Here is a 20,409-nt window from a genome sequence, read left to right on the forward strand (position 1 = left end):
GGTTGTCAATAACACGTCGTGTACATACTCATAACGATATCAGCCAATCTGCAAAATTTTGTTTCGTTCCTTTTTTTTAATTAAACTAAATTTTCCAAAAGAGTGCCGTCCTCAACATTTGCTCTTGTATTGGTCTGTGTTTAATGTGTATCTGTACATAAGAAGAATATAATAATTTTCTGACATTGTGGTTTTTTGTATTGGTAATATCCCTGAGAAATCTGAGAGTGTGAGGCTGCTCCCATACAGAGATACTGAATTTTAAAAATCAGTCCCCACACACCTAAAATTACAGGCACCTTGATCTAAAGCTACTCATCTAGCGTTATTGATTGCATTTGGTTGCATAGTTCAATAACTTTCTGTGCAAACTTTGTATATCTTTTCGAGCTTGCAGTCACATGCACATTCGTATAGGCATATCAACAAGCGAGGCAATACTTATAGAATGTATTTGTTAAAGATGTTTGCAGACAAAAGCAAGTAAAGGAAACACACCAAAGGGCTACACACAGCTACTAACATGCGAACTGGCTACTAATGCAGCACACATGACCACGCGTGCATATAAAAAATAAATATTTCTCAGTTATGGGTGATTTTTGTGATGAGCAAGTACTTTCTCGAGGGTACTAAGGACATGTTCTTACACCTCTCAAAAGTAAATTCTAAGGTACAGGTTCTCTAGAATTACAGGGTGAAACAGTCCTGTGTATGGATTGACCTCCAAATTGTGGTGTTTTTTTTTTTTTTTTTGTTGTTGCTTACTGCGAACTTTCAACAACTTCTGCAGAAAACCATGCTCCTCAAATGCTTGTACTGCAGTCAAAGCACACACTACCTACTGCTCAAGAGTGACTGAAGGGAACTCGGAAAGAAAACACACCTCCTTTCCTTGCTCTTAAATTAAAAACTGCAGAATCTGCAAAGCCTTCCTCATTCATGTGCATGAACAATAATTAAAATCGTAATTGAAATTCCACATTGCAATTACTTGACCCTTATGAAAATGGCCAAACATAAGCCCTAGAGTCTGCTTTTTACAGGCTATGAACATTTCGTACATACACAAATATTCAAAGAGGTGAGATCCATACATTGTAAAGCAAGATATTCTTGTGGCATGAAATTTTGGTGAATTGGAGCCAACAGCCTTTCTGGCAGCATGAAATTTTCATGAAGTGCCACTGGCTTTCTATGCATGTAGTGCAGAGAAGAAATTTCACATTTACTTTAATTTTGCGAATCTTGGCTCATGCGACATTCTCTAAATTAATATGCCCGTGAACATTTCCGATTTGATTATGAGCTCGCCTCCGTCATCATTTTAAGATGCCATCCTAAAACATGATACAATCATGTTAGACCTTACATTAGTCAGTCTAAAGACTGGTTTCATACTGTTTTTGTGCCAAGAGAGACTGGTTTCATACTGTTTTTGTGCCAAAAGTCTGCAAACTAACATCAACTTCTGCTGGAACAGAAGGACCAGGGCTCCTAATCCAACATTTTTTTTTCTTTTTTTAACATTTCCAACAGCTGTGTCAATAGCGCAAGTGAGCCGTGATTGAAAAACACAAGACTCAAGCTGGAACCTGGTCTGCGTCTACCCGGTACATGCACAGATGTCACCACAATCACCCAAAACAAATAGAGAACAAATGGCAATGAGGGAGGTGAACACCATAAATTCACATCTGACAGATATTTCTGCAAAGCAGAATTTAATACGACCGTAAAAGCAAAGATCCTAATAGACTTTACACAAAATAATATGTTTCCATAAAAAGTTTGAATCATGCACTCTGAAAAATACAATTTGATAATCACTTAATGATGACTGATACATACAGTGTACATGTATGTGCTACATGTGTGACTGGTTGTGAGAGGGTCATTCCATTTTATCACTTGAAAGTTCCATGGTATACCTTCGTAACTATTACTGTATGAGCTGAAATTTTCGCGGTGCTTTTATTTTCGCGAATTTCGCAAATCGCCTTTGAACCGCGAAAATAACAACGTGCAAATAAGTTAGCTCAGTTAGACCCTCGCAACCGCGAAATTAACAACATGCGAAAATGTCCTCCAAGTAGCAATTCTCGAAAATGGCTGTACGCGAAAATTTCAGCTCGTACAGTATTATGTTGTTGTTATGTCAGACAAGAACTAAACAATATTTATCTGCTAATGAAGTAGTGCTATGGGATTGGAAGTTCATCCAAATCTCCTGATCTGCATAAATGGACTTTTATAATTTAACAGGGCAGTTTAATGTAATTCCAGTTGCTTTGGATAAGTAGCATAGAGAAATACATTCAATATATTTCAAAATCAAAAGTTCTGGTTTAGATTATCACAATTTTGTGGATGATAGCAGCAGAGTTCAGGTTGCAAATAGACTAGAGTGTGTAAACTTCCTGCAGGAAATTACAAAGTTAGTGTAGCTTTTAATTATGTGCCTGTATTGTTAGTGAAGTTGACTCATGGGTTTGTACGGTTTCTTGGATTTGTCAGGGTAGGCAATAAAGTTGTGTTCCCAGAGGAATTAATTAGCTTTTGTATATAGATGTGTTTAGAGGGGTCTACAGCTCTTTTGTATCTTGGGGCCATGAACGTTTTTATGTGCACAGGTTGGGGGTTCCATTGTTTGAAATTGAATGGCCATCCTGAATGTAATTGGGTCTGTACATAGCGGGATTAACTTAAAGATAATAAAAAGTTTTGGTACCTCAAAAATGTTTCAGGTTAAAGTATCTATCATATAACTAACACTGTGAGACTTAATCGCCCCAAAGTGCTCTCATTTCTTAGTAATCATGCAATTAACTGCGACCAGCAGCCCCATACGCATAGCGACCAGCAGCCCCATACGCATAGCGTAATGGGGCTTCGCATTGTAGCATTCAGGATCATGACAGATTTAGTATCGCGGGTAAATATCAACTTAAAATCCACAAAATTCTTCAATTTGAAGACTTACCAATTAAGTTGAAGTCTTGAAAACAGGCTTCGAGCAACGTTTGGTTCTTCCAATAGTCCCTTTCTGTTCGAATTGATGACTGAATGTGACTCTGTCGAGAGGACCTTGGGAGAGCTACATACACTGATTACTATATACGGCCAGCGCATACGCACACATCACATGCGAACAAATTTCAAATCCATGAACGGATAAGATGTTTGTGTGCGCATGTGCTGGCCGTCAATTCAGTGTAGCTCTCCCAAGGTCCTCTCGACCGAGTCACATTCAGTCATCAATTCGAACAGAAAGGGACTATTGGCAAAACCAAACGTTGCCCAAAGCCTGTTTTCAATACTTCAACTTAACTGGTAAGTCTTCAAATTGAAGAAATTTTTGGATTTTAAGTTGATATTTACCCGCGATACTAATCTGTCATGATCCTGAAGGCTACAATGCGAAGCCCCATTTAGCTATGCGTATGGGGCTGCTGGTCGCAGTTAGCTACACAGTATGCATATGGGGCTGCACGCTGCTGGTCGCAGTTATCATGCAATAATGGTTTCGCACAATACGTGTACTACCTACGTACGTACGTACGGCGGCGGCTCTGGTACGAAACCATTATTGCATGATTACTAAGACATGAGAGCACTTTTGGGCGAGTAAGTCTCACAGTGTTAGTTATATGAAAGGTACTTTAACCTGAAACACAAACTAAGACGAGGAAATTCAGGGAAACTTTTGAGGTAATACCAAAATTTTATATTATCTTTAAGGGGAATGAACTTTGTCTGTAGTATCTTTTGTTTTTGAGTTGCTGTGGGCTAGCTTTCTTAGAGGAAAAGGGAGTCTGATCTTGGAGTTCGGAGAGTGCAGACATGGGATAGATAGCTCTCAGCCAGATATCTAGTCGGTGTGGTGGAATCTACTTGTATTGTGGAAACTTGTGTTGCAATAAAAGCAACAAGGCATGTTATATACACACAAGTTGAATCTCCCATTTTGTTTTTGATGAGGACTCGATGAACTGAGATTGGAAGAGAAAAAGAAAAGTGAAAAAGAGCCCGTGCGGCACATATCACAACATTATTCTTCATCTTCTGAATTTCTCTACTGAAATAGTAGCAGCCAATGAGCAAGCACATCTTCTGAATGACCACAGCCTCTATTTAGTATGCAGATCTTAAGCAATTTTATGACGATACATTCTATTTACAATGTCCATGACACACAAAAATCTTTTCCTGAAATACAAGAAGAATTGAATGTGTTACAGGTATAATTTTTTCTTGTTGGCATTATTACTATTTCCCTATATAGATATCATGCAAAACAATGATGCATGCAAGTCATATAATTTTTTCATGTGTACACTTATTTGGATACATTAAGATATAATTTTATCACATCATATCCTGGTTATCTTATACTCCATTTATACTGCAAGCAGGTTTTCGAGCCTCCTTGAGGAGGTTCAAAAGCCTGCTCAGAAAAAGCAGTCTCTCATCTGTAAATACTGCTCGCAAAAGCAGAACCTAGCAGGCCCTAGCAAGTCTAACTGGCTCCTCCCCTCTGATACAAAGTGCAGGCTTTTGCGTGAAAGTGTGCAAATTGCACAGGTTTTATCAGCAGGGATTGGTCATGACGGCTGGGTTGTTTTGCGCTAGCGGGTGATGACCTTCAGTGACAACTTGTATCGGCCAAAAAGCAGCTTTTTCGATTCCCCCAGCATTTATACTGCAGCAGAGGCTGCTATAGCAGGCTCTCAAACAGAACCTGACCTGATTGGACTTGATCGCATCTCCTATATACTGTCTGTTTATCCTGAGTTAAAAGACGGCTCAAGGCTGCTATCGGAGGCTTCAGAACCCTCTTTTTGCTCAGTGTAAACAGGCTATAGTCAGAAATCCCTGCTCATGAAAAGATAAACCTTGTGCACCTACATTGTAACTTCCTCATAACGGGGCTCACATACAACAATGACAGTTCAATCAGACTGCTCAAGCGACACGCAGCAGGTAGATTACAATAATACACATTAATGAAGCATACATCCCTTGTAAATGATTCGTTAATGTTTGGTCATGTGTGAAGAGGCTTATCCTAGTTCAATATCAAAGGCCTTATGGCTGATGCCACTCGCTTTCATGTTCATCTCTTGCCTCACTCTCCACTGTAACAAGGAAACAGTAAATGGACTTATTCACTCTGGGAAAAACTGCTCTCCCAGAGGGCCCTTCCATTGTCATTACCTTCTGAAGTATTGCCAGGTATCCACTTTATCCACTGGGGTCATGAAGGACATTGTGAACACATCATCTTGTCCAAGGGTGAATGCACCAGGCAGGATTCAAACCATGCACAGACCTATCTGTTCATAAATTCAGAGCCTTACCCAACATAGTGCTCCCCTGTCTTAGTCATGTGGTATGGCAATTAGACCTACGCCAGGGATTGTTGTTAGACAGTTTGTTCATATTACTTGTTAACGCCCTCTATTGACGGCACCACCCGAGTGTCTCGGGCCTGGTTCAATAAATCCCTTCACACCCTACTCGAGGTCGTCTGGAGTTTCGTTATTCGACTGGCGTGGTGGCAGCGTCGGGATCAACGCAACGACCCATTTTAGAACGCGTAACTAACCAGGAATCAACGGAACCTCGCTCAAGCCTTGAGGTCAGACGTTCAGCATGTCATTTGTTGTGATAACGTCGGGTAGGTGTCCCAACCTTGTGACTGGATAGTCCCACGTATAATACACGTGCGCACATGTGCCGACACACAGGCGCAGCCCCTCCACCGTGATGGTGGTGGACCAGGCCCGGGTCCACCGGCGCACCGGCGCACCGAGCTTCGCGTACCGACGAAGTGGCACGCAAGCGTCGCACACCAACCTTGTGTTTTATGTGACCTTTATGTGAACTGTGTGAGTGACGTCCCTACCCGTTCCCGTGTTTGTTGGTCGGCAGCCAGATGCACAACCTCCACCAGCCTCCAGTTGTAGCTTGCCTGCAGTCCAAGCATTCTGGGCGAGATGTGTACTTTGATGCTGTGGCCGTGTGCATCACATGCACGCGGACATGTATGCGAGCAGCTCCCCGACTCCGGCTTCGCAGCACTGTTCTGGCTCGTTGCGGTTGCTGTCCCCTCACCGTTCCTGTACCGTCTCCACCTATTCTGTCCTGTCTTCATATCCCTCTGTGCACGTTCATCACCTGAGTGTCCTTCATTCTACTCGTGAGCTGAGATTTTGTTCATCATCCGGTTGAGCAGTCCTGGGATGTTCATCTTCTCCAGCCTCGGATATGTCAGCCATCAGTATGTTCTGCAGTTTCCCCGCTCCACCACACAAAGCGATGTGTGGATTGCACGGATCTCGCTGTCATCTGTACCTGACGTCTTGTCTACATCCTCATCGTGTTCTTGTCGCGTTCTTCTCGTTTCTATGTCTTCATCAGTCGCTGTGGCTTCGCTTGTCTTAATAATTCATTCGTGATGAGCATTTGGAAATCAAGCTCCAGACTATGATGGAATCACCAAGGAGCCGCTGTAATTTCTCCAATCTGTGATACACACATTTTTTTTTCCGGAAATCAGATGGACATTATGTTGATGTTAATTCTTTGTGAACTATTGATTTAATGTGTATCTTGAGCTCTGCCACAGTATGTCCTTCACTTATTCCTTGCTTGTCGTTGTCTTGTCTTCTTGTTGTCTTTGTTATTTGTTGTGACAGGGGAAGAGGAAGAATGAAATGTGATGATTAATGGTTATATGAATGATTGTGTTTTTTAATTATAATCTAATGTTAGGTTTTTAAGTATGAAGTTAGATATTGTTAGTTGAGTAATATTGTTTGTTTGTAATTTGGGAACTAGCTGGTAAAAAGGTGAAGAGAAGTGTGATAATTGAGATGTGTTACAGTTTGTATCATTGTATATGTATAATGGTATGTTATATGCACACACTGAAGTATTAATGATGTAAGAAGGTGCTGAATGGAACTGAATTAAAAATGAAGTTTAAATGATTTTATTAATGATGTAAGTAAGTATTAAATTGTTGTAGGAAAATGAGGTTAGTTTTGATGGTGATTTTAATAGTCATGATTGTATGTAGAAGGAAATACGGGAATGAGAAGTAAAGAGAAGTTGTGTTATGATTGTATTTGATAGTACATGTACGTTTGTATTTGTATTGTAATGATTGTAACATTAATGAATGTGTAAGGAAAGAAGTAGGAAAGGAGAAGTGAAAGGAAGTTAAAATGATTGTAATGATGATAATAGTATATGGAAAGAATTGGGGAAGGAGATGTGAAAGGTTGTGTAATGATTGAAATTAATATATATATAATGATAGTATAAGGAAAGGAGTAGGGAAGGAGAAATATAAGAGGTTGTGATTTTAATGTTAGTTTTGATTTTAAAGTTAGTAATGAAAGAAGTAGGAAAGGAGAAATGAAAGAAAGTTATAATGATTGTAATAGTAATAATGGTATACGGAGAGAATTGGGGAAGGAGAAGTGAAAGGTTGTGTAATGATTGATTATAAATTTTTAGTATGATGTAATGATAGTATAAAGAAAGAAGTAGGGAAGGAGAAATATAAGAGGTTGTGATTGTAATGTTAATCTTGATTGTTGTGATAGAGTATTTGAATGATAAATGGTGTTTAGTTATTTATGTTGATATGTTGATGATTGTATGCCTTTCACAATGTATACTAAGGGTAGCATTATGTGCAAGGTAATAGTACACATGTACGAGTTACACTGTTCGAGTGAAGTGTAATTATTTGTTTTTGTTCCCATTTCCACTCTTTATTCAGGATCGAAGATTTTTTTATGGATAATGATAACTTTATCTTAGGAACAAGATGTTGTTTTAGTATGAATAGTTGAATACACTATTCAGCTTTCAGCTTTGTGTACTAAGACAAGTGTAATATTTTGTGGAATGTGTTTATTTATCTTATGGCTAAGTACTGCTTGTATTAGAAGTTGCAGGTACATGTGTTTGGTATACCCATCTGAGCCACTGGCATGAGGTTGCCTGTTTTCATGAGGAATATTTTAGGGTCAATAATTTTTGTTGGTGCTATTATGCCAAATTATTCTCTCACTTGCCATATATTTTGGTGTTGTTTTATATGGTGGTTTAGTGATATCTGTTATCGAAATTACAGAAGATTGTGCCAATTCGGTCATTATAAAACAAATGATTTCATGATCAGGTTTTGCAGCTAACCTGACACTTCATTTATAGTTTCAGTTGTTTTTTTATGGTGATACCCACCCTCGCACTGAACGTGGCTCTGAGCTGTTCTGATGGACCCCCTTGTGGTTATGAGAACTTCTCGTTGACCAGTTTATTTTGTGATACTGTTTATTGATAGTCAAATTCATAGGTAACTTGTCAGTACTTATGTTATTGGACTACATGTAGTCCCCAGAGTCATAGTCATTTAATGATTATGTTTAAGTAGCAATGAGTTTGAAGCCTGTGTTTTATTGTATAGATGGTCACGTGAGTACTACATGAATAACCTGGCCATATGGATATATACGGATCATGTTTATTTTGGCCCGTGTATGTGATCAAGTCTATATTATTTTGGATAGTGATTTCTTGAAATTTAGATGGTTCTGTTCAGGTCCATTGATCTACCACTGTTTTTGTTAGATGGTTGTGATACAGTGTAGTTGTACGCTGTTGTTCCATTGGTTACCAGTATATTTGATCCCCATGCAAGTTCCTGCCTATTTTGTAGGCATGTTCATATTTTTTCAGGGTACTGTGAAAATAACAAATCTTTCATTGTTTACGTGATACTCTCTCCTAGAGCGTTAGTTTGATTACCTTTTCATTATGTGACTGCAGTTTTTATATTAGATTAGTTTGCCTTGTTAGGACGTGCCGCATACGCGGGCCCTGTTATTTAGGATAGTAGAGTACACGTTGTAGTTATCCCTATTCAGTTTTTAATTTGGCGAGGAAGGGGATATAGAAGATGTGATCAGGATGATTTGAGTGTATGATTATATAAATATTATACATGGTGTGAAGTCTACACATTGTGTTGGTTAACCATCACATATGGTAATGATTTTAATGGTCAGAATGATTGTAAAGACAATGCTGGTTTTATTTTTGTGATACAATGTATATGTTTTAATCTATATACCCTTATTATATCTTGATCTTAATAAGAAATCGATGAGTGTATATTGATATAATTGTCTGCAGGAACAATGTTATGTTGAAGAGTTTTCTTTTGTTGAGTGCAATTTTAGACCCATGCACTGCCTTTTGTATAATGAAGGTAATCAGTGTTGCGGTTTAACGATCAGCAGGATATGAATGTATCCAATTTAGGCATGGTAAGTTAAATGGTTATAGTCCACTCCTTATGGGTAGTTTATAAGCCCAATGGTGTGTGTTCGTTTGTGTTATCAGTATTTCTTGTTTTATATTGATCGATTTAACAAGAAGGAAAGAAAGAAGAAGAAAGAAAGAAGAAAAAAGGCAGTCACGCCAGGGATTGTTGTTAGACAGTTTGTTCATATTACTTGTTAACGCCCTCTATTGACGGCACCACCCGAGTGTCTCGGGCCTGGTTCAATAAATCCCTTCACACCCTACTCGAGGTCGTCTGGAGTTTCGTTATTCGACTGGCGCTAAGCCATGAGGTCTGACAAAATGTAAACTTCATTCTGGTATGCATTAATTCTACCACTATCACTTCTTCTTTCCATCACAGTAGTTACGTTCAGATGACAAGCCCGAACCTCGAGGTGCGTTGATTTTTGTGTCCACACGGTGCTTAACTACGAGGGGACCCCCCCCCCCCCCCCCCCCGTGGCTCGTGGTTAGAGCGCTAACCATAAGATATCTCGTGGCTCTTAACATCGAGCTAACCTCGAGGTTAGCTAACTACGAGTGCGTCTACACAGTCCCTAACTACAAGCTTAACCTCAAGGTTAAGGCTTGTCATCTGAACGTAACTAGTATTACTGAGTGCACCCAGAGAATGTTCTTAATTCAACCCTACTGAATGTCTGTTTGATTTTTGTTTGTTTATGTGTTTGTTTGTTTTGTTTTGTTTTGATGCTTTTTTTTGGGGGGGGGGGGGTGGGGGGAATCATCCCTAAGCATTTACAGGTGAGCTGGGCTGATGTCCTAGCTGGTTAAACAAGGGCAGGGCCCCATTTTCAAAAGATGTTTGGATAGCAATACTTGCTAGAATGGTAACTTTCCATAGCAACAGCTGATCAGGAAGCAAGATTCTTGTTGTTACCTTGACAACCGCCATTCCAGCAAGAGTTGCTATCATAGCAACTCTTAATGAAATGGGGCCCTGAACATAATCAGGTGCAATGGTTAAAAGTTCAGACAGCTCTCACGCTATGCTATGAAACAGTTTACATCCTGGAAAATTGGAGAGTGGAGAGTGATGTATTTATAGAATACTGAAGTGATGATGTCACAGTCTTTTGTCATAGCCTGGGTTGGAACCAGGTGCACGCATAAACAGTCGAGCCAAGTGAGGTTGTTTAGAACCAGTTTCCATGGCAATGAATGGCTATGACATCACTCTTTGTTACTTTATAGAAACTCAATGAAAGTGTGAAAATAATGTGTGAACCTGGCATTCATGCCTTCTGCATAGTAAAGAATTCACTACCTATGCAGAAATCTTCATTATGGTTGTTGCACTTCACATAGAGTACAACAATGGATAAAATGCTGACAATTTAGTGATTTCCATGTGTGGCAAAGAGTGGTCAATAATTCTGGTTTATGGTGGAGAGGATAGGAGGGTTGACAGGGAAACAAACCGTACAAGCATGAAGATAATATGGTAGTCATACATATTACAAGTGGAAAGCTGTGCATTAACATCATACTCTAAGAGGCTGTACCACATCTCATGGGATTTTAGAATCATCTTGAGCTTTCAGTCTCTTGTCATGCCTTAGTAATGCTAATACCTACTGACCCAAGCCTGAATGCATGCGACATGGATTAAGACAACCAGAAAGATAATAGCACAGTGTGGGGTCAATCTTTCACCCGAAATAGTACAGGAGGTGAGAATTAATGGGTGAATGAGTCAAGGAAGGGACAGCCTTCAAGTTCCTCTCATGCAGAAAAATCAATAGTATTCAAAGGCTTGGCGGGAACACATGAAAATCACTTTCAGCTGAGGTGACACATGACTGCAAGAAGTTTCACCCTACAGGAAATAATAAGCGGGAAAGAAGACATGACTGAGGAAGAAAAGAAGGGTATTGTGGAAAAAAACAAAAATAGATTGAGACAAGACAGAGGAAAGGGAAAGACACAATGGTGACTTGATGAAGACGATAAGATAGAAGAGTACAAGTTGTGCAAAGGTTTTAACAATGCATACAATTTGAGACATAGAAATCTGAATACAATGACAATGTCAATGTGATATAGGCATAACAAAGAATACTAAGAATATGATTACCAGGTACCTACAATGTTTCTCATACAATCCATCAACATGTTTAACCAACAGTGTCTATAGACTTAATAACTTTAACCATTTCAATATCACTGCAAAATTATGGTAGATGATAATTATAACCTCTGTATTAACTTCAAATCAATGGCCCTTAAATCAAAAATTGTAACTTATTCTGATATAATTGAAGAATGCAGTCTTACTTCATCATGACAGATGGCAAATATACAGTGTATCATGCATGAGGAAGCAAACACCAGGATTACACACTGAACCAATACTGAAAAAATACAAGCGAAAATCTACATTGAAAGAAAAAAAGAGTATCTGCAGAACAAACAAAAAAAATTACGTGAATCTACCAGTAAGATTCAATAAGAGTTTCTCACATTCTGATAACACCAATCCATTCCTAAACATTTATTTTGGAGATTAGGAAGGTGAGCAAACAGATAGTAAATTCTTTTATATACAATATGCAAAGTACACATAACCTGTTGTGTTATCGAAATCCTTCTTGAAACTGCAGTCAACAAGACAGAAATGTTAACTTTAGGAGAGTTGCCTCAAGTCAGGTATTGTTAATAAAATTCAGTTTTATACTGCATTAATTCTTAGCAGAGACTAAGAGTGCCAAATGATATGAAAACAAAATTGTCCTTGTCAGTGCCCTTTTGCGAACATCGTGATAAGTCATAATTGTAATACCTGGGCAGTCCTCTTTAAATTTTATAATCCAAAACATTGATAAGTTTATTCAAAGTTGAGTTCACGCTGAGCAGTTCTAGATATTGATTAATGAAAGACAAATGCTGTTCCCAGGTCCATATTCAATAACGACATCAATATTGTTCCCTGTCAGCAAACACGGGTGTGCCCAGGAACATCTGTTAACCTTTTAAGTGTTGAGGCACTTGCCTGAACTTGCCAAGCTTTTTCAGCAGCATATAGTAATTCATCTAAACATAGTCTGCATTAAATTTAGGAAGCCCACTCAAGTGTCGTAACGTGCTTCAATCCAAGGGGGGGGGGGGTGGTAATCTGTATTCATTGCTAACTAGATTCCAGACATCTGGACCAATTGGCAAAGAAAACTATTAAAAGAAGGTTGCAAATCTAGACAAACAAGGCACAATAAGGGTTATCCTCTGAGATGACACGTCACTGCCATCTGCTGCTTGCTGTACCTTCATGGTTCTGGCAAACTCTGAGGACCAGTAATAAACCATACAGAAATTTGAAGCTTTGACACATAATTTCCCCACATCATGGTTTTGACAATTTAGTCTCAAACACTAATTTTTCCCATGTAAGATGTATTCCTTTATAAAGCATGCATTCTCTGAATTGGTAGGTACAGTGTAGTACTATTACAATGTAGACTGACTCTATTGCTCAATATCAAATAGGGGTGAACTTGCTACATTTCTGATGAATATTTTATGTGTGAAATACCAGTATTATTATTCACACCTAAAATTAATATGGCATAGTAATTCAATACAGAAGAAGTCTCTATAATGAACATGTGGACCTATACCATGCAGAAATATAGTGAAAATTTGAGAAAAACCAGTTCCACAGTTATGCATTTTCAAAGCTGTAGCTCTTTCTACGTGCTGCCCTCTCTACAGGGAACCTACAAAAAATTAGAGATGTCACATAAAATCAACAATACTAAGAAATTACAAAGAGAATGTCACTTTTCTATGACATCAGAAGAAAACTGGTCAAGCTAATCCAGAAGGCACAAGAAAAACAGAAGCTTTGGCATACAGTATATTCCTAACAAGTTAAGGTAATGTGTACTTTTCTTCAAAGTTCAAAGTTTCAAGTTTTTTTACTCAACAATCACCCCACTGGTTATAAATGCAAGTAAAAGAAAAAAAAAATGATTTGCGATGATGACACAAGTGATTGTATCAGATGCAACCACCCTCTTCAGTCCTTATTATATAATTTTCTTTGTTTTGTATCATCCATTCAAGGACCTTGTTTTCAATATTTTCCCACTGTATGAGCTTTAATGATGTACAAAATAAATGATAATTATGTACAGTAATTTGAGTATACTCATAAATACTTTGCTATATCAAACTGTCCATATTTGTGAAATTCTTTATATGCCTATGTCACTAATTTCTGCATTCTCTGGGTCCACATGTATTTGTGGAAACTTCATTTTTTTTGGCAACAATTTCTTTGAACTTTAACATCCCATGATATGATGGAGAGTCAAAACTAAATTATGTAAGCTGCAAGGATCTATCAATCATCACAAAATCATCACAAAAAGAAGACTCGCAAAAGCACTCACGCAGTAAAACCACACCATGCCATATACATTTAAAATTCTATTTCTTGACCATAATTCCTCTGTTGTAAAACACTTAGGCCCGAATTCACGAAGGTGGTACAAATGAAACCATGGTTTAAACCATGGACAAAAACCATGGAGCGCTAAGTGTCGCATGGAATATTTCGTCAAGAAATCAGTCATTTCGTCGATGAAATGATTATTTTGTAATGAAATGACAACATTTTGTAACTAAATGAACATTTCGTCCACGAAATGATAATTTCGTTAACGAAACGGTCATTTTGTCGACGAAATGGCCAATTTCGTAAAGAAATATTTCGTGCGACACTTGGCGGTCCATGGTTTTTGTCCATGGTTTAAACCATGGTTTCTTTTGTACCACCTTCGTGAATTCGGGCTTTTAGGTTTAATACTTGCAGGAGATCATGCCTGCCAATCTTGTTTGCTTGACAATGACTTTGCATCTGAAATGCTAATGACTTTATATACATAAAGATGTATTAATTGCAGATATCTTTTACATAGCCACTTTCTCTGTGCGAAAGACCATCCAAGATATGACATTTCCACATGTAGGTGTATCTACCAAAACATGGGAAGTCAACTCCTTCACGAAAATTGGGCTATATTCACATTGTATATATTTGATATGAACAAAGTAGAATCTCATGGTAGGTAGTCATGGATTTGTGACTGAGACTAGATGGCTATTTCAAAGTCTGGACAGGATGCTGGCATTGAAAACACATCAATAATTATACTTTCACATTCATGAACTATGGCACCTCATTATGTGCAATTCTTTTATTTTTATTTATTTATTTTTTTGTTGTGTGAATCTTCTCCCTTGCATTTTTTATACTTGAATGGAACCATCGTAAGCTATTCAGCTTAAAAAGTGGCACTCTGTTTGGCATCCGTTAAAACTGCTTGTCAAACATACCCTTCCTTTTGTTGCCATGTTACTCCTGTTTGCTTTCTTCAAATTGACTTTGAAGGAAAACAAATATTTCTTGTATCAATGTTTCATTGTAACCATGAGCCAAGCACTGCACAGTGCCTTTTCCCATGATTTTCTATTTTGGGGGACACAACCATTTGAAACCACCTCCCTTTGAATTCATGACTTCTGTCTATTAGTAGGATATATTGATGGACAACCAATGTTGGTTTTGATCTATGGGTTTCATCACAGAAAACTAAAATAACAACCCCCTCCCCCCCAAAAAAAAAAAAAAAAAAAAAAAGAAAAGAAAAAAATAGCCATTCAAGACACTGTCATGAAGAAGAAGGCTCATATTTACTCTGAAAAACACAGAAATCTACTGTCAAGTAGTAGTTGTTGTTGTTGTTGTTGTTAACTGCCTGTCTTCTATATCAATAATGAAAAGTCATCACAGTAAGGCAAGACCATATACTCACAAAGAAGAGAAATGAGGAATGGAAAAAAAAAATCAGTTGAACAGGACCTCACAGTCACAATCTTCTGTAACATATTCACTGCTGTCTGACAAGGAAGAAAAAAAAAACACCTAAATACAAAGCCTTTAAAAAACAGCAAATATTTGTTTTGGTTAGTACCGCTTGCCCCTTTAAGTAGATTCATGTTAATAAGATTAACATGATGACTGTGAGACCACACAACATACTGTAAGAAACGGTGACATTACCTGTAATCCCGTAACACAACTAGATAATTATTGTATTCAATACAATATGAGTCCAAAACACATGGGTTTCCTTTTTCTTTTTCTTTTTTTTTTTTTGGGGGGGGGGGGCGTGTGTTTTTTGTGAATGTATTGTCATACATTTGAGCTCCGTTTTAAAAAAGCATTTCAAACCTGAGTTACCGCGACAATGTCCAGACAATCGTTTTTCTATCGTGCCTGTTTTGGCGCTCCGCGCAAAATGTTGCTCGTACGTTGTTGTGGTAAGTTTTGCCAAATTCTACCCTATGCCAGTCAGGATAATTACCCTGACATTACCGCAACTATGTCCTGACAAATCTTCTGTTATAACGCTCGCATGGTAGCATTCCGCTGATACACTCAACATGCATGCACAATAGTCCAGACAGCGCGCCCTGATCACAAGCATAGATTGTAACCACTGACCTATGGGGTTGGAATCAGACACACACACTGGGCTTGGGTGGCAGGATAGTCACATCTGGTGTCTGTCAGTGGACAAACACCCTTTGTGCATGAATTGACAGGTTGTTATGGAAACATACCAGGAGAAGGTTTTTGGCATGTGTTTAGAAGATGGTACCCCTCGCTCTCTCCTGCAGTTTTACCAAGGAGGTACTAATACCTCCTTGGTTTTACTGACCGAGGCAAAAAATTTTGTTCTCCAGACGTTGTACTGACAATGTCAGGGTAATGTCTATTAAAACATATTATTAAAACTTAGGGTGCATTTATCAACTCTTTTTTTCGGCAGGAACAAGTTTTCCAAATGGCTTTCAGGGATTTTTTTAGAGATGATAAACGCAAAGCTGTTTTGATTATGGGGTTCGGAAAGCCTTTATGAAAACCGCAAATTTGTGCTTTCTGAAACATGTTTCAGCCAGAAACATGTTTCTAGAAGCAACATAAACGCAAAGCTGTTTTGAAACGACTTTGGGAACCATGTGTTTCTGGTTTCTGAAAAGATGTGCATCGTGCCAAGTACATATGTATACATCACACACAGCACAACACGCACGCCATATACATGTAGGACCCCTTCTCCTCGGGTTAAATGGTGCAATGCAGGTGCGCAGTGACAAGGCCAGTTTTCGTGTTGGCAATGAGTCAATACACGGAACTTATTTTGGAAGGCGTTTATAAAGGCCTTTGGAAACGACCTTTGATAGTGCATGGGTATGGAAAGCCGTTTCAAACTGGGGAAAAATGATAAATGCAGCCTGAGATATAGTAGTGACTCCATTGTTATAAATGAAGACTTCGATGCAGTGTGAGACCCCGTTTACAGTGCAGGGCTGGGCCGAGCCGCGGCCGAGCCCAGCCTCACTTGCGGGGCTGAGCCCCGCAATTTTGTCCGTTTACACTGCCGGGCTCGGCCGTGCTTTTAATTCAAACCTTTCAATATTTTGTCGTAGTGGCGCTCTGCTTGTAAACAAACGCAATTTGGTATAGTCTGGTTTTCAGACCCTTTGCCAACTGGATTCTGTGACGACAAAGTCGTCGTTTGGGCAAAGGCCTTTGCCGAAGGAAAAATCCTTTGCAGGACAAAACCACCTTAAACTATACTAGTTTTCGACACTGAGGGGGTTAATATCCTGAATAGCAAAATACGGGCAGAGGGTCTGGAAGCCAGACTAAAATTGGCCGCGCATTTGGCCCAGTTTGCGTTTACACTGAGAAAAGGCCGGGATCGGCCATTTCCGAGACCACATCCAGAGCATGGCCAAATGCGCGGCCAATTTTGGCCCCGCATTTGGCCTTTTGCACGTTTACAATGAAATGAAGGCGGGCTCGACCATGGCCGAGCTGCGGCCCAGACCCGCACTGTAAATGGGGCCTGACTTGAAGCTTGAGTCTCATGATCACGGGTCACATGAACTATAACACAATGCTACAACACCTGCAATACATACCGTTCATATCCAAATTTGGCACTCATGGACAATGGTAGTCACAGACCATTCCAAGACAACACTGATTGTAATACAATGGGTGTTTCCATTCACAAAGATAAACAATCTCACCTGCAAGTAGGCCACATCCTTGACTTTAAACTCTGACCCCAGCATCCTAAATCCATCTGCGACATTGTTTAGAAGCTGGACTGCTGACAACAACACTGTAAGACAGAAAGAATGAGAACAATTACTACCAAGTCGCATCCTTGGGTTACACATACAAGACAATGACATGCATCCTGACAGGCAAACTAACTCAATCATAGATCATGTGATAGTGGCTATGCCAATGTCATAGAGCACTGAAATTAATTCCAGTTCATCGTCAGGTTGACCTCCACAAATAGAATAAATAGACAATAGAATCATATGAAGAAATGGCAAAAACTGCATTAACATCATATGTTCAACAACAAAAAAAATGCATCGGTTAAAAACCACAAACATGACACTATGCAATTTGCACAAGGTAATATGTTACAACATCACACGTCTCCCACTGATTTGCACACAAATCTTCATCAAATTTGCTTAATATATTTTTTTCCTCTGAAATTTCAGACCAAAACTACAAAGTTGTATTCCTGATCCTCATATCAAACTATTGCAGTGTTGTAATTATCTATTTATATTTCTGTAACCTTTGTGGAGGATGGGGATGTAGTTTTTTTAGTTTATGAAGAGAAAGATGGTTTTTGTAGTGTTTTTGTAATCAAAAAGACCTATAACTGAGTTGAGGCAATGTTATCCTTTCATATACGTTGTAATTTGCATGTATGAATAAACCTTAAAACAATGTTGTAATAGATTTCAAGTCATTTAGAGAAAGGTACAATGTGACAGCTGAACAAATGCTGGTACAAGCATTCATTTTAAAGCCATTGATCCTCTTCAAATCCATTCAAGACACTGAAGGCATAAAAACCTTAGAATGAGAACTTCATAAGTCATTAATTCATTTGAAAGACATTAATCCTCTTTACTTATATTAATAAGTAACTAGAGAAGCACTCTGAGAGCGCAGACCTCCGCCAAGCATGCAGCTCATTTCCACCACTTTAGTTCTTCCATAGAGATATCAGTCATTTCCACCCACACGTACTTATACTACATTGTGTGCTGAAAGTCGCCCGATTTCCCAATATAGAAGCCTTTGATATGTCATAAACCCTCAACTGCATGGCGCGCCTCGCCCTACCAGAAACTAGAGCATGCACTTTAGTGCGCGCATGCAAACCTCAAATACGCGCAGCCTGGACTCCCAAGTTCATTGACCCTACCTGCCAAAATATCAAAAATCCTTCATAAATTCCCCCAAAATTCTCGGATCACTACCAAAAGTTAATCGTTTGTTACTTGTGTCATTCTCAACCTTTCCTGCAAGTTTCATCACAATCCGTGAAATACTTTTTGAGTTATTTTGCACACGGACAAACAAACGAACTAACTAACGAACAAACAAACCAACGGTAATGAAAACATAACCTCCTCCCTTGGCGGAGGTAATTAAGTATTATTGGCAAAAGTGTCCAAACCCATTCTCATGAATATCACACATATTTGAACTATTTAAGGGATTGTCTAGCTTTGGTTTAGACCTAACTTCTGGTATCTAACATTTCTTGGTGAGATAATGAGAAACTTCTTACAAAATATGAAAGAGCTTGTAATTCTAAGAGGAATTCAATGAATATTTGATGAAAATTAGTTTTGAAACGGCTGAGATAGCCAAACAGAGCGATCCTAATAAAAGGTGGGACCCACCTTTTATTATGATTGCTTTGTTTACTTTGTTTTTGGATGTCTCAGCCATTCTAAAACCGATTTCCATCAAATAAACTTTGAATTCCTCCTAGCATGGTATGTTCTATACTATTTCATATCAAGTGGTTTCTTGGTACACGTATCTCCCCCAAAAGCTTAAAGGCCACTCCTGATCCTCACCAATACTATATCATTCCTTCAATATAAATATGTGTATTTATATAGTGGGAAGTAGGAAGGAGTAGTAGGTGTAGCTAGATTTCAGTGCTCAGGTATTTTATTGGACAAGCCTCTGTTTCCTTTCAAGGGACCTTCATCAGGGCTGCATTAACAAAAGGAAATGACTCACTCAGCTTAGAACAATATATGGGTAGGAGGAGGATACATGTGGTACATTTAAAACTCTGCGCTTGAATCAGTTTAACCGGTTGAGGACGGACTGATTTTGCTCCAACATGCATTTCCCACAGACCCCTGCTCGAGTATACTCGGGACTTGTCCTCAACGGGTTAAAGAAGAACATGATATTTGGGTATCATGTGATAATGATATATTAATAATGATGACATGCAATCAGTACCCTGTGTTAACACATCATATCATATCCAAACATTATTTCTCTCTAAAATCAAAGTGTATCTGCACCCTGAAATTTATTTTTGAGAGGTGTGAGAGCATGTCTGAAGGACCCTAGAGAACATTATATCTCATCACAAAAAATGCCCAAAATTGTTAAATATTAAAGGACAAGTTCACCTTCATTAACATTAGGATTGAGAGAATGTAGCAATATTAGTAGAACACACCATTGAAAATTTGAGGAAAATCGGACAATCCGTTCAAAAGTTATGAATTTTTGAAGTTTTTGTGCAGTCACCGCTGGATGAGAAGATTACTGCAGTATATGATGTCACATGCGTACAACAACATAAGGAAAATATAAAGAGAATTTCACAAAATTTCATCTTTTGTAAAAAGTACACATTCCCTTCACTCGTCACTGACATATGTTATGAGTAATATTATTCCCATTGCCTTTAGAAAGAGGCAAGTCAAGTGCTCTTTTATTATGCGAAAAAAGTGAAAATATGTTGAATTTTCTATACATTTTCTTTATACTGTTGTACTCATATGACATCACGAGCCTTAGTACTCTCCTCATCCAGCGGTTCCAACACAAAAGTTTTAAAAATTCATAACTTTTGCATCGATTGTCCAATA

At 38.6% G+C, this 20,409-nt stretch overlaps 1 protein-coding gene across 1 annotated transcript in view; it reads right to left on the reverse strand.

The window, feature by feature from the left end:
• Positions 1 to 20,409, reverse strand: part of LOC140240922 (anaphase-promoting complex subunit 5-like) — a 129,504-nt gene that overhangs the window by 54,871 nt on the left and 54,224 nt on the right. Inside the window, exon 16 of the mRNA XM_072320694.1 lies at positions 17,491 to 17,585. Within this exon, the coding sequence (XP_072176795.1) occupies positions 17,491 to 17,585 (95 nt within the window). The remainder of the gene's footprint in view (positions 1 to 17,490; positions 17,586 to 20,409) is intronic.

The sequence above is a fragment of the Diadema setosum genome, chromosome 17 (assembly GCF_964275005.1).
Source record: "Diadema setosum chromosome 17, eeDiaSeto1, whole genome shotgun sequence".
NCBI lineage: Eukaryota > Metazoa > Echinodermata > Echinoidea > Diadematoida > Diadematidae > Diadema > Diadema setosum.